The sequence below is a fragment of the Haliaeetus albicilla genome, chromosome 13, assembly GCF_947461875.1.
Source record: "Haliaeetus albicilla chromosome 13, bHalAlb1.1, whole genome shotgun sequence".
NCBI classification, from domain to species: Eukaryota; Metazoa; Chordata; class Aves; order Accipitriformes; family Accipitridae; genus Haliaeetus; species Haliaeetus albicilla.
In genome coordinates, this window is record NC_091495.1 from 17,311,388 (window position 1) to 17,326,587 (window position 15,200).

General features: G+C 37.1%; 1 protein-coding gene across 5 annotated transcripts in view; it reads right to left on the minus strand.

Annotated features, from left to right (window-relative positions):
• SRBD1 (S1 RNA binding domain 1) overlaps positions 1–15,200 on the minus strand; it is a 135,349-nt gene that overhangs the window by 50,131 nt on the left and 70,018 nt on the right. For all 5 annotated transcript variants that reach the window (XM_069800303.1, XM_069800305.1, XM_069800304.1 and 2 more), the window contains one exon: positions 4,175–4,257. In XM_069800303.1, the coding sequence (XP_069656404.1) occupies positions 4,175–4,257 (83 nt within the window). The remainder of the gene's footprint in view (positions 1–4,174; positions 4,258–15,200) is intronic.

Sequence of the window (15,200 nt, forward strand, 5' to 3'; positions counted from 1 at the left end):
TCCTTTCTAATAGGAACTGAGATAACGACTTCGGTGAGATGCCTCGCTATTTACTAGTTGGCTGTAGATTTTAAAGTGGTTTATATCTGCAATGCCATAATTGAGGCAGAACTGGTCCAATTAAGGAGGAAGCATATCTGATTAAAAGTGCTCCCTAAAGTTGCATTGTCATTTAATAAAACATACCCATCTTTTGGAAGGGAAAATCCAAGCCTAAAAGGCATATCAAATTGCAACTGAAATAATAAAATGTCCTATAGATAATAATCAAATGCAAAACTGATGCACTTCAGTAACGAGAGGAACATGGGGAGGAAAAGGGACAAGAGGGACAGAAAAGGCATTTCCAAATTTAATTATTATTACGCATTCTGATAAGGCTTTATGAAACTCTCATTCGATCAGGACCTTCCAGCATTATATAGAAAATAAACCAAGAATTAGCTCAACCTTTTTTTTTTCTGGAAGGAATTGCTGCTTAAGAGTATTGTTTACAAATTTATTTGACACAAAATGTTCCAGTTACATCTGGAATCAAGTATCCTCCCACTTCAGAGATTACAAAACTACATATATTATCTCTTACATCCTTTTAGGACGTTAATTTTCCAAACATGTTAAACAGTGAAGATGTTACCATGTGCAAAAGTATATCACGAAGAGACATGACTTGTCAAAAGTTCTGATCTTTCAACACACACCATATATTTTGTTCTTAGGCTACAGGTGAGATTGAGCTCAACCTAGCTTCTTCCCTGAAGGTTACTGTTTGTTTACTATCCAGGGATTTTGCACATTAAATAAAAAGCAGAAGACTAACCAAACTTCACATAGTCCCTTAGCATTATTTCTCCTTTCTCTGCCTTATAATACAGATTCAGGTTTTGACTTTTAAAAAGTTTATTAATTTAATTCCCTTTACTTGAGGCTATTTGTCTTTGATGGAGACTGGTGAAGAGAAAGTTTATGCTAGTGCTGTTTTATTCTCCTATGAAAAGGGGTTTCTTTTTGAGAGGAAGGAATTTTTTTCTTCTTTAGGCATCTTTTTTTTAACTTTTTATTCATTTTCTTTGCTCTGGAATTCCATTCCCTAACCGCAGTCTTTGTGAAGCAGCTTTGTTCTCAGCTTTTATATACATCTTCCAAGATCACTACAACTGTAGTGGTAATTCATCAGCCAAAATTCAGTTTGCAGCATAATAAAGTCTTGAGCCACTAACTGCTTCTTCCCCAATAGGAATTTAGCTTTGAACTGGCATGGGGAGGTGGCAAGGCAAACATATTCTGTATCAGGCAGAGTCTGGGCATCATCTTCATGTTCAACTACAGAAGAAATCATAGTAATATGGCCTGAAGGCGATAAATTAATTTTGGCTAGCTTCCTGTCTGGGAGGAAAGAACTATTTTCCTAATGAGATAAAGATGAAGGAAGACAAGGACCTCTAGGCAACTGTAATTTAGTTTGAGAGAGGCCCTAATAAATCAGGTTGTGCTTCTCTTTGCTTAAGGAAATACCTGTTAGGAAATCCAGGGCCTGTTTATTTTTCTCTGACAAACCTGATTTTCTTGGTAGTGCACAAACTTAGCATCATAACTTGAAATGAGAAAAAAAATCAGGTGGTCAAGTACAAGTTTCTAATTGTTTTTGTCATCTAAAATAAGTAAACACAAATCCCAGCTGATGGGATTCAATTTACAGAGATCAACTGCTACCTGGAAACTCATATTTCCATGTCCAAGGGAGCAGATTTGCTTGGAAGCAAAACTAGAAAACACCAATATTCTCACAAACATGCATGTGAAGTACCAAGAGGCTGGGTGGGAGGGATCCAAAATCCCATGCAAGCAGTGACTACAGAAAATGCAGCCCCTTCACACACATTCCAGACTTTGAGAAAGCTCATATTGTGAACAGCGGATGTAACACGTGACCACTTCACTTTCCTGTAGCACTACTGTCAGCACTGATAGCAGCAGCAGCAGCTCCTGCCCAAGGGGGTCACTCAGCTCAACATACAATGTTCCTGTGCCACAGTCCCATTTTAAAAGCTACAGCCTTCATCAGGCAGGTTCTGCTTCCCCAGTCTCTCACTTAAACCTCTGAGAAAAAACTCTCAGAAAAGACAGAGAAATTAATGTCTCTGCCATTGTCTTTCAAGTAGAGTAGTTTGGGACCTCTGGCTATCTTAAACTGGTAAGAGAGGCCATGTCCCAAGTCAATCAAAACTCAGGCTGCTGTGAAAGCAGTAGCTGCAGCTCCACGCCTCCCCCAAGCCTATGCATTGCTGCCCCACACTTATGCCAACCCAGGACATCACGTAGCCATTACCAGCACCAGAAAAGGATCGGGTCCCTTGGGCAGGAGTAGCAGCAAAGGCAGGACAACGCTTTCAGGGAGCTCGCAATTTGATCAACACACAGTGAGCGTGCAACCATCCCTCAAGAAACTACCACCCTGCTTGTGCTGTACAGCTTCCACAGTCATGGGCAGCAGCACACCATCTCAGCCTGCCTCTGCCTCTTTAGGCAGAGGCTGAGTGCAGGACTAATTGCTGTCTGTCCTTCAGGACAAGAATGCCAAAACCTGGATTTGTCAGATTCTTACACACCAATTTCAGGGTGTTTAAGGAAGGAGAGGTCATATTTAAATACTAGGTTTATATTTACAGTGGGCTAATAAAGTAACCACTTCCGTGAAAAAAGCCTGTTACATTTTTGATCTAGACTGCACATTGCCTATTTCATCCCAGAAATTAATAAAAAAGCTACAGCCAGCAATTAGATTATAAATTAAAATGTAATAAAACCTTTCAAATTGCCTTGGATAATATAAAATTCTGTACCTGATATACTCTTTATCTGAGGGATTATATCAGCTATTACTCTGGGACTCCCTGTACAACACAACAGCTTTTTCCATGCCTGCCCTCTGAGATGCCAGCAAGTGACTGTTCTCTCTGAAGGAAGACCAGTTGTAACAGCTTAATTCCTCTTCTCCTCCCTTCCCTGCCACAAGAGAGCTCTTGCACCCAAAGGGCAGCAGAGCTTCTGACTTTGCTTTCAAGACTGCAAACTTCCTTTTAATAGTGTCACATAGAGCTCTAGTACCTCAGAAATACTGAAAGACAAATTATATAAGTTAGTTTTACCAATCAGTCTTGCAATTAGCAAGAAACATGAGTACGTTTTATAGTCTGTGGCAATACAAGTAGGGCTTGCAAAAGCAGTACCAAGTACTACCTTAATCAACTAAAATATTGACCTCAGTTCTTTAAAAACAAAAGAAAACAGGACATAAACTTCTTTGAAAATTTTCATAGCACCTTTCTTTGTCACCATCTTTAGCAGCAGCAGTAAAGGATTCTAGGCTGCTAATTACATTCTATCCCATTAACTCGTGCTAACCTGAAAGCACAGATCCAGGCAGTTCTGTGCTTTCTGTTCCGACTACTGTTCCAGCCTTTCAAATTTACTCATGTTCTATAGTTTAAAAATATATAGAGAAAAGCACATGATGTATTTTATATTTTTTTTTTTACTTCTCTATTTGGTGGGACTTAAGCACATGCATAAATGCTTTCCTGAATCAATGCCAATATGCTACAAAATGACAATAACTTATGTACCATTTCTCAATACCATTAACTTTGTAAAGACACTTTGAAGGTAAAAGTTACTCTCAGAAATAACCTACAAAAATGTATAAAAATAAGAATTGTCAAACATTTTCCAATTCAGCTTTAGTAAATGAAAAAATTCAAAACAAATGCTTTTATTACAAACTTCTAAGAAGGAATACACCTAATAGTACAAATTAATGGCTTTTAAATAGAGGATCAATATCTTATTGTATTTTACACAAAGAGCTAAAACCTCATTGCTGTTAAAATAGAAAAAAAAGGAAAGCTTTACAGATCAGGTTACCTATCTGATTTGATGGTTTTAATAGACCATACATCTGGCTAGAGCCATTTCAGAGTCTCAATCACAATCGTTAAAAGTAGAGATTTAAAAAAAGAGGCTGTTTATGACTTCTAAGTATTTACTACCATTCTATCAACTCTACAAAAGTCTTTTAAAGGAGAAGTAACTATTTGACAATTATAAAGCAGCATTTTGTTGTTGCTCTGTATCATGACAGATTATTTAGATTAAATTATATGTATTATCTTACCTGATACATTCCAACTCCTATGTGTTTGGGCTCAATTTTCACTAGCTCAGCTAATGGGTCTTGGACGCGTCTAGCTATGGAAACTGAAAAATATAATTACAAAACAACTATGGGTTTTATCTGAAAAATCAGAATCATGTAATTGCTTCTGCTATTTTTTTTTAATCTTCTACAATTTAATATCTTTTTTTTACAGGGAAATAATCAATAATATAGCAGAATCCTTTTTTATGGTTAGACACAGGACATGAAATGTACATTAATCAAACTTTTAAATTGAATAATTCAAGCAAAGACCTAAGGAGATTTCAAACTGTTATCATGACATTAAAAAAGTTTTTTCAGGCCACAGATTTAATAAATATAACTGTGTACACTAAATTTTTCCCCTGTATCCATACTAAATGCACATCTAACTTTTCAAATTAAACTCTGAAATAACCTTTAACCTTAAATCACAGATATGTAGAAACAAATAAACATTTAAAAAAGAATGGAGTAACTGTTCACAGACTTATTTATCTAATATCGTATTTCCTAAAGTATATATTATATACTTATATATTACATATTTATATAATTCAACCATAAAATTCAGTGTTCACTTTAAAAATGGTTCTTGGACCTTAACTAATCTAAACTGCATACCAAAACATATCAACTTGCAATCTGTCACCATTATAACCACATTTGGGGGGGGGAAGCAATTTCCAACACTTCTGGTGCTATTCAGAGCATATGGGAAGAACCTTTGGTCTTCTAAACCCAAATGTTGAATCAAGACTGCATTTTTGAAGCCTATATTTATTGATAAATCCTTTATTTTCTGAAATCTCAGGAAAAATACTGATTTGCAAATGCCAGTTCTCAACCTTGGGCTAATTCTGCAGATACTGGGTTGCATTCAGCATTTGCAACAGTGCTGCCTCCCACATATACTGAACTACAGGAGTTCTACTCTGCCAGTATTACATTTATAAACTTTTTTTCTCCTGAGTAAAGACAAAACAGGTTAGCTGGTTTAGCAGCTCTTAGAACACTCATTCTACCTAGTGAAGAAAACACTGATGAAGATCAGGAGCTTCTGGAGGTACTGCAAAAGTCTTTCCAAAAAGGGACCAAAGGTGTCTCCAAAAAAACCAAAACCAAAACCAACCCAAAACAAACCAAAAAAACAACCAAAAACCACCCCACCCCAAAACCAAAACCCAAACCCACCAAACAAAAAACCAACCCAACTCCCTCTCAAACAAACAAACAAAAAAAGAAAAAACAAAACAACAAAAAACCAAGGCCAGGTCTTGTTGCTAAGGCTGCTTTTCCTAGCATGTGCACTTGTGCAAGAATGAGAGAAATAGGGTGGGACAAAAGAAAGCTGTGATCCTTTATAAGCAATCTCCTCTTCTCCAGGCTGAACACTCCCAGTTCCCTCGGTTTCTCCTTGTATGAAAGGTAGTCCAGTCCCTTAATCACCTTTGCAGCCCTAATTTAAATAGCAACTACCACTACTGCAGGGCATTAAAGATGTCACAGCATTTCAGAAAAGGACTTGACTAAACATTGCTACTTGAAGCCAAAACAGTAGACAGACCTAACATTTATTGGCTACGGAGGCTCCTCGAACCACAGGTGTGAAGTTTAATGATTAAATGCAGCATTAGAGATTTCAATTTTAAAGATTTGCACTGTTAAATGCACAGTTAACATGAAGTTCACTGCACAGTCATGCAAGAATTTTCATATCCTTTATTATCCATTTTAACATATGCTGACAAGGGTGGTTTGCTAGCTAGGTTCAGAAAGCACTGTGCTAGTGACATCTGATATGCCTGCTTCTCTGATAGAGAAGCTCTGAATTCAAAGGCAAAATCACATATGCCATCTTGTCAAAAAAAAAAAAATCAACAAAAGAACACCAAACACAAAAGGTTAACCAGTGTAAGTACATGGGCTATCACTTGCACAAATATAGCTTACTGCAGAAATGCTTTCCTATAACAATAATTCATATTAATTACTTTGAAATACTAGTGGTACCTATGGCCCATCACCTAACAAACAAAAGTGGAACAAAACACCAATTAAAGTATTATTGATCCAAACCACGAAACATTTAAAACTATGTATTTCTTATGAATGCATTTATGTCTATGTATAGGTACTATACTTGTCTTTTAGCAAGCTTTCTTAAATTCAACTTGTTTAGTAGCTATACAATGTCTTAGAGAATTTTCTTTTAGTTCCACCTAATGGCAAAACACATTCCAAAAGTTACATTTTAGATAAGCTGAAAGCAAATGTGTCTCACTGTCCACATATCCTTTCATTACATCTTTTAAAAAATAGACAACTACATGAATAGGTTGATACAGGAATTTTCCAAGTATAACTTTCTCTCGGGAACCTTCAATTAAGAAATAAAATAAAATTTAGACTTTTCTTGTCATAATAGCTAGGTTGATAATGCCGTCATATCCCTAGGGGGCTTCCAGTGGAGCTGTAGGACCTGATTCAGCAAAGCACTTCAGCACAGATGCATGTCAGTATTCCCACTGGAACCAACAAAACTATTCGCATGCATAAAGTTACATAGACATTTAAGTGCTTTCCTGGATCAGGCCTAATAGTTACAATATTGAAGCGCGAAGATCAACTAACTGTCAGTTATACGATTTAAGGGATGCAGCTCCTACAGCCAATACCAGCAGGATAGCTGACCTGTGGAATTCCCACTAAAGCTGTAATTTTATTCCAGAACTTTTCAAATTCAAAATAAAAGAGAGCACAATAGGGAAAACGCAAGAGTTGTCCACATTCTCTCTAGGCTCAAATTCAGTCAACATTAGCATCTACTGTCTCTTGTACAGGCAAACCACTTTTTCTTTGTTACAGTACCAGCACACTGCAATAGATATTTTTAGGGGGCAACGAGGCATGGCTCTGGCAGTTTGATCCACGTGGCTGGACTCTTACAATACAAGCAGAGTATTACCGAAATCATGAGCTCTCTGCAGAAGTGCAAGGTCTGCTACCATGGACTAGACAGAGTAAAACCAGATGGTCTTACATTTTCCCCCTAAAAATTAAATCAAGATATTTCAGAAGTTTTTTCATATTAAATTTCTATTATTTTACACTAATACAGGTATTGCCTAAAAGCTATTTGTTTATATGCTTAAAGTACATTTCAGGAATGGCTAGAAACCATGCATTTTTAGAAGACTGACAATGAAACAAGTAATGCATTCTCACTTCTACGGTTATTAAGGGATACTTCACTTTTGCTTAAGCAAATACAAAATAAATTATATGATGGCATGCAGGGCAAAACCAGAAAATCAGATTTCTCAAAAGTAATCAGCAGGGTCAAACATGAAATGTTTGGGATGTCATTCTTAAAATATGCTAGTCTAAGTAAAACATGAAAAAAACCCTATTCAATATTAAAGAGGCTATTAAGATGAGGATGCCATGGCCCTCTATTAGAAAATTACCACAAGAATTGCACACCTGATAGATGCAAAGCTTCAAGTTGTCAATTACGAAGAAAACATTATTGCAATACTTGGAATGACAGTAACATAATGTGCTGCCATGCAGTAAATCCATGTAAAATTTTAAACCTTGGGGGGACAGGATGGCCTAGGTGGTCTTCCGACTTTAATGTAGATGAACTTCACCTCCAAACGCAATGAGAAATAAAAAAGGTTACAGAAACCATATTTACTGAAATCCTGTCTTGTCATTAGCACATTTTCTGCCATTTTGTAAGAAAGGCCATTTAACTGTTTTGTGGTCTCAATTCACTCCATGCTTTGGTCACCTGACAAGACAAACACACCAGAAAGTTAAGTATTTTTGTCTGTCACTGATGAAGTACAATGACAGTGTCGTGGGCGAAAAGCCTCCATTAGAGTTGCTTGCACAACTCATGTCAGTCTCAGTGTCTGATCTTCATAGAAAATAATTATATTAAAATGTTTTGTTTCCTAATGGCTAATGAGCAGATGTGCCCTCATGAACTTGCAAACATACTTAATTATCTGGCTACTCCTGTCTTAAAAAGATCAAATCTTTCTTAATTCCAAACTGACAAATTTAAAATGAAGACTATTTTCCTCACACATAGACGTCACATAACTTTGTTTTTACTAGTACTTTCTACAGCAAGTGATATCATTTTTCACAGGGATTGAAAAGGAGAGAGTTTCCACTCTGGAATACTGATAATAGTTTTCAGGCTAAACCTTTTCAAACGAAAGATGGAAAGAAGTGCCCACTCTCAACAGTGGGGGGCAAAACAATATAGCAGGCTTCCAACTATTTCTCTAAATGGTATTCATACAAGGGCCATGTCAGCTGCCAGCCCTAAAAAAAAAGAATTAATGCTAACTTCTTAATTAGGCTACCTGCCTCCCCTCAGTAATAGAATAGATCTAAAGCAATTATGGCCCAAATCAGATGTGCACAGTATTAAAGGTGCAAAAGAGCAGCTAGAAATCTTGTCAATTATGTAACAAAATTTATTATAAATAGTTTCAAGTATTGTGCCTGCTTTGGGGGCAGCCTGCCAACTTCTGTGTTCAGACAATTGCATATTAAAATGTTCTCGTTTTGCCACAACATAAAGCAAAAGCTTAATGGCTATAGATAGGGAAAGAGTGAAAATGAACATACAAAGTTCTGCCAAATGCAGTGTGAGAGGCTGCCAGGAATGATTATGGTTAGAAAAAAATAATTAAAAAAAAGTTTCAATTTCTTTCAGTTACAGTGGCATTCAAATGTTGCTTGCCACTGCAAGCAGAAAAACATTTTTGGCCAAAAGTCAAAGATGATGGCATTCCTTCATTTAAACACACAGGTCTTTATATAACAATAAAAACATGTCCCAGTCAATAACCATGGCAGTTTAGCTACCTCATATGAGTGGGAGCATTTGTTTGTGTTTTGAAACAATGTGAAGCTTCCAGCTGTGAAGGCAGTGGACAAATGTTTTACAAATAAATATATGGCAACCATAAATTATTAGGCTATTATTAGTTCAACCTCAGTTTTGTCATAAATGAGAACATTCTGTATTTTTATTATGAAACCTCAGTATTTCTATCTTGCTGAGATATTCTACTATAACATCCAAGTAACTCATCCCCCCTCCTATTTTAAATTAACTTTTGCACCTTAAAAGTCTGGGTTGAAACTTCAATGTTGATCAAATAAAAAAATAATATATTAAGTTAATTGGAGAGTAACTCACAAATGCATATGTAATTACTGTCTATATATCATACCAGGGTAGATATGGAAACATTACAACTTATTTAAATCCTTTATAAAGCCTATTATTGTGTTCAAGATCAATTACTCTCCATAAGTATCTGCAATAATGTTTACTCAGTGATCGATTGTTCAGGTTTCCTGAGTCCTGGAAGCTTTCTATCCTGTTGACCTGAATTTCACCCTCCTTGCAAAGGATACAGTGAAATGTACAGTAGTCTTTTCATTAAGCATTCTTTCTCAGTAGGTCAGGATTTGTGACACAGTTTTGAATCCTCATATATCTTCTTGGTGGGTTTAAAGTATGCAATTTATTTTAAGCAACTGCTCAACAGCTGCATTTCATCCAAAATTCTTCTGAGGCAAGTGAGCAGGTTTTTGTTTTAAAAAGGATACATTTTAGTTTACTTTTAACTCCACAAAACTGATAATCTGTTATTCACCTAAGATTAATGAAATAATGAATGACAATGTTCTACTTATTTACTACAAAAATCTTTAAAAGAGATTGCTTGAATACAAAAAGGAAGTAAGAAATACATTTAAAGAGGAAACCTCAGAAGTGAATATTACAATGCAGCTTTTTAAAGTCAGTATTTTTTCTTAGAAACACACTCTCAAAACCCCTTTTCTCAAGTATTGGTAATTTCTGTATCACAGGATAGTAGCACTTTTTTTATCCAAGGTGAGATAGGAGACATATAATCATCTAATTGAAGCCTGATGTGATTTTTCTGTCACAGAAATGAGTTAGTCTTACAGGATGGTATAAATTCAGAAAAATCTTTCCCCATCTTCTCAGCTTAAAAGGTAAACATTGTCAGGATGCTTTTCACATTCAAACCAATGGTACTAATTTTAATTGCAGCACCATGCCATTGATTACTGTTACTACTGAAAGTAAAAAATTACTTGAAGTTCTGTACTTACAAGAGATATTCATTTATATCAACAACAAAAATTAACCTTTTGTAAGTGACCAGAATGTCTTTTCCTATGCCTATAGTAAGAAAAGCAGCTTTGGTGAGTAACGCATCATACTGCTATATTAAAAGCAACCCAAAACTCCTGAAATTGAAGAACATCCTTGTACTCATTGTTCCTCTGGCTCCATGGTTCAAAGAAACAACAAAGCCTCCTAAGGGAGAATACAGACACACACATGCACAGAGTTACATCCGGAGGGAAAGAAGTAAATAATTTTCTTAACTCTTTTCTGCTAAGTGAAACTGGCTTTACCAGAGCTGGCTTTACTAGTGCTGTGCTTCTGGAGATCACTTTTAGATAATCTGGTGGGGTATTTTCAGTTTGTTGAGAAGTGCAGAAAATGATGGTATGTAAATAAAAGGCCAAGTCCATTTGCTGAACTCAGATCTATCTGCGATATAAGAAATACGTAAATGAGAGGAAGGCAAGGTAAACATCATGTCTTTCCACAAAGCATGCAAAGATCACACATCAGTTGCAAACATTAGTATGTGCACAGTGAATGATGCTCAGTTAAGAGCTATACACACACACACAACTCTCTTAGCATAGTGAAAATACTGATCCAAAACAGACAGATAGAATAGTTTTCATCTGGCTCATAGAAATCCCCAGTTTTAATTCTGTAACAAGGCAGAAGCCTAGGGGAATCCAAGTGGGTCTTGATCTTGCAGATTACAAAAGAACAAACTCCTCTACTCCAGTCTACTACTACACTACTCTACAGCTTCAGAGGAAATACAATGCCAATGAACAGGATCTTTAATGATTATATATCATCTCTCACAGATGCCATGAAGTTTGCACAGGGTGGGAAACGTTAGATTCTTGTCTAGAACAACAAGAAAGTAAAGACTACAAACATCTCTAACACCTGTGTAACAACCCATTCAGCAGCATTGTGCATCTGGTTTTGGGCAATTCAAGCCCATTTTTCCCTCTCTCAAAATCCTGATGCAGGCACACATGTCCATGCACAACTGTAGGAGACCCAGTCATTTCCAGACTATCTGCAGTTAGGGACTGTTTTTTAAAGTTATCCACAGAGTCCCTATAACTTCTGTTTAAACTGTAGAGCCTAGCCCACACCTTGAGATGAGCTTCTGCTCATTAGTAGGACTAGGTCCTATGGGGAGAGAAGGAACAAGCCCCTCTTTACCTACTACTGCTCTTCACCATCCATTTTGTTTCTAACCACTGCATCTTTTCCCTTCCAACAGGATAATTAAACTCATTCTTAAATGCTACAGAATACAGCAGATGAAAGATGGAATACAATTTCATTTTGTACTGCTGTAATTGCACACAACCCAACTAAACAGGCTGGCAAAATGTTTTAATGCATAAGAATTCAGTGCTTACTTTCCTTTCTTCTAACTCTTTCTGAAAACTTGTGGAACTTGCACCAATCCTGTACGATTAGCTGTAGAAGGAAGCTTCCATTTAGAAAGCAGTGCGAATTGTTTAACTGTAAGACTTCTGTTCAATAAAGTTTTTGAAAAATGACCTTCTCTCCTAAGTAGCCAAGAGGGAGTAGTGCTCTTTTAAGAGGATGAAGAAATTAGCTCAAGTAGACATCAAGGCACTATGTCCCACACATCTAATCATCAAATTGTTTTACTTTCCTTAAGATAAAGTCAAAAGAAATTACATCTTTTTCCAATCTCTACCTTCCACTTGCTGGCCAGTATGACAGCTCTGAAACGTATGTCTCTATCTTTAACAGCACCCCAGGGAATAAAACCCTGTAGCATGACAGTCTCAAAGTCCTAACAAGCCCCCAAAGCCTGTAAGGCTTTCTTTTGCAAGGAAAAGTGCAAGTGGTGTGCTGAACTTTGAGTGTACAATAATCCAATGTATTCTGCCCTGTGGAGAGGAGACAAGCAGATGGGATTTGACAATGCTAAGGCAAGCTGTGCTGTGTGACCTTTTGCTCTCTCGGATTCTTCTTTATCCTCAGAAATAATCCTTTAGAAGCAACACAGTTTCTATACTGGATCATACCTGTGCATGTAGCACAACACACATGCTTGCCCTGTTAGTATTCCAAATCCCTGTAAAAAAAGTAACTTTAAGAAATATTTTATCTACATTTCTTTCTTTCCTAACTGGGCAATACAACTATATGGTCTTGACAGAGGTCCCCAGGCCCTTCACGTCTGAGAGGAAAATGAGCATTTCTTGGAATTACTGCATTAGAGAAGCTCAAGTATGTTGCTCTTGTTTCAGCATCTGAACACAGAATTGCAAATTAAAAACAAAATGCATACTATTGCATTAAGATATGGAAATAAATTGGAGAGGCTTAGCATGACATCTCTTCTAACAAGTGATTACACAAACATGATGTCTGAAAAGACATAACCCCCTTTCCCAACTTATCCTGTGTTTAAAGAATTCTACGTATTCAGGTTTGTCTGCATTTTTATAAATCAATACAATGAAGCACTTTAGGTTTTTATTTTTCTTTTTAAATAGTGAAAGAAAGGAAGAGATTGCTTATATTTTAGAGCAGTCATCTCAAAATGAAAGGTAATTCATCAATTTAATGAAATAGTAGGCTTTTCTCATTTAATATAACTGAGCGTATATCGAAACCAGGGTAAAATCCCAGCATGACTACTGCCTCATAGCGATTCTCCATGATCAGGCCACTGTTTCACCAGAATTCAGCAGTTTCCTCTGGTTCTTAGAGTGATTAAGCAACATTAATTTCATCATGGTATCCACTTCAAGAGGTGGAGAGGCAGAAGAAAAATATTCTGATGTGAGCACATGCCAAACAACTGGTGCATCCTTTATCCTCCCTGTACTAAGGACAACTAAAAACCTGCCACTAGCTGACCATACTTTAAAAGTTTCCAGGCATCTAGGAAGTATATAAATTCCATATTTGTGTGTGTCAATCCTTAAACACAAGTCATACATGCTTACATGTTCTATATACTTTACCTGTCCCTCCACAGTCTTCCCATTTTGTCTAGCCAAACTTGTTCAAGCCAATAAGCATTTGCAACAACAAGGAACTGTAGAAGTGGAGAAGTGCTATTTGAGAGAAAAAAAAAAAAAAAAAAAAAGAGAAAGCGTGGCAGTGTCCACACACTGACTCCTGTACAGACTCATTTTATTTCGCATCCCAGAAGCCTAATTTTCATCAGGAATACAGGTTCTGCACAACAAAATAAACCCTTGGGCAAAACTACATAGGACAGGATGGAGGTAAAACAAAGAAGATACCAACCTTTGGAAAACTATTTAATTCCAGAGTTCACAGGCCCAGTGACAGCAACCAAAAACAGATTGACACTGATTGTCAGAGTCCATCCGTTTGAGGGAGGAATGGTTGTCACCACCGAGCTTAGCTTTTTTCTTTTACTCATACAAAGAATACCACATCAAGACAGTCTTCTCAACCGCTCTGATAATGAAAGTCATCTAATGGCAAGGAGAACTACTGGTAAACTTGCAGGGCAAAGTAACAGTTCACTGAGCACAGTACTTAAAACTGCTTCAAGGGGAAACTTGCATCCACGCCTTCCGTTAAAAAAAGGCAGAAGCACATCTCAACCACAGAGACCCAGAGTAATCCAGAAGATCTTACAGACAAGTTACAGTGAAAAACACCTACTTGAAGTTGCCATCAATAAAAGCTAACCAAAGGTTAAATATGAAGTGTTAGACTGATGGTAGCTCAGGGGAAAAAACAAAAACAAAAAAACCCAAACCAACAAAAAAACCCCAACACCAACAAAAGAACAGGACAAGTAAATATGAATTTCATGGCTTTATGAACACTCCACCAAATTAAACATTTGACTTCTTCTCTAAGAGGGTGGCCAGAGAACACATGCTGGGGCAGAAGCAGAACTGCAGTCACCCACCCAGCCTCTCAGCTCCCTCATTACCCTTCCACTAACCTTGGAGCAGGTGGTCACAAAGCCTTGAGGGGGCACACATTAATAAGCTTCACAAAGGTGATCAACATTTCCAGCTTGCTAGGCACTCTTTTTATGGTGTTCATTCTCCTCTACAAAAATTCCCACCCTGAATCTTCAACCTGTCCTTAGGCACAGCTTTTGGGAAGGAGAATTAAGGAAGCCTTGCATTCCCTTCTCTGTCAGGCTGCAACCCTGTCGCAAGTTCACCCCAAAATCCCCGTTACTGAACACCAGTGGCTTGTTGTCTAGGCAGAACCCTCCTGATCTGCTGCAGCTAAACTTCCTCAGCCTATCAAGTAGGAAATCCTTTTATTGCTCTGGCCTATAAGCCTCTTATCTCCTAATTCTGTGAGGCTCAGTAATAGCTGTTCTGCTCATTAATCCTACAATGACTGTCAGAAGGGGATATATACCTTCTCCCTCTGCTCAAACACAAGTAACTAGGTTTCATCAAGTCCTTTACTATGTACTTAGTTGAGTCCCACTCCACAAGATTTTGCAGCAATTGGAGTAGCAGTACAGAAGCTTCTGCATTTTCACAAAATATTGAGATTTGGTGCTATAAAAATTTTAAAGAGCCTGGTTCAGTGTAAAGAATTGTTATTAGGCACTGACATTGCCTAGTGCCAGAAAGGAGGTAGCCATCTCTGGAGGACAATTCTAAAGTTGGAGAGATCCTATTCCATTCTCTGCGCTGCAGATACCAGCAAATTGTTTAAGAAACAAGCATTTTTTTTAATTTTTTTTTTTTCCTAAGCAAGTGCAATTTTGGCTAAAGTGTTGTATGGATGACCAGAAAGACTTCCACTATAATTTATACATACGCC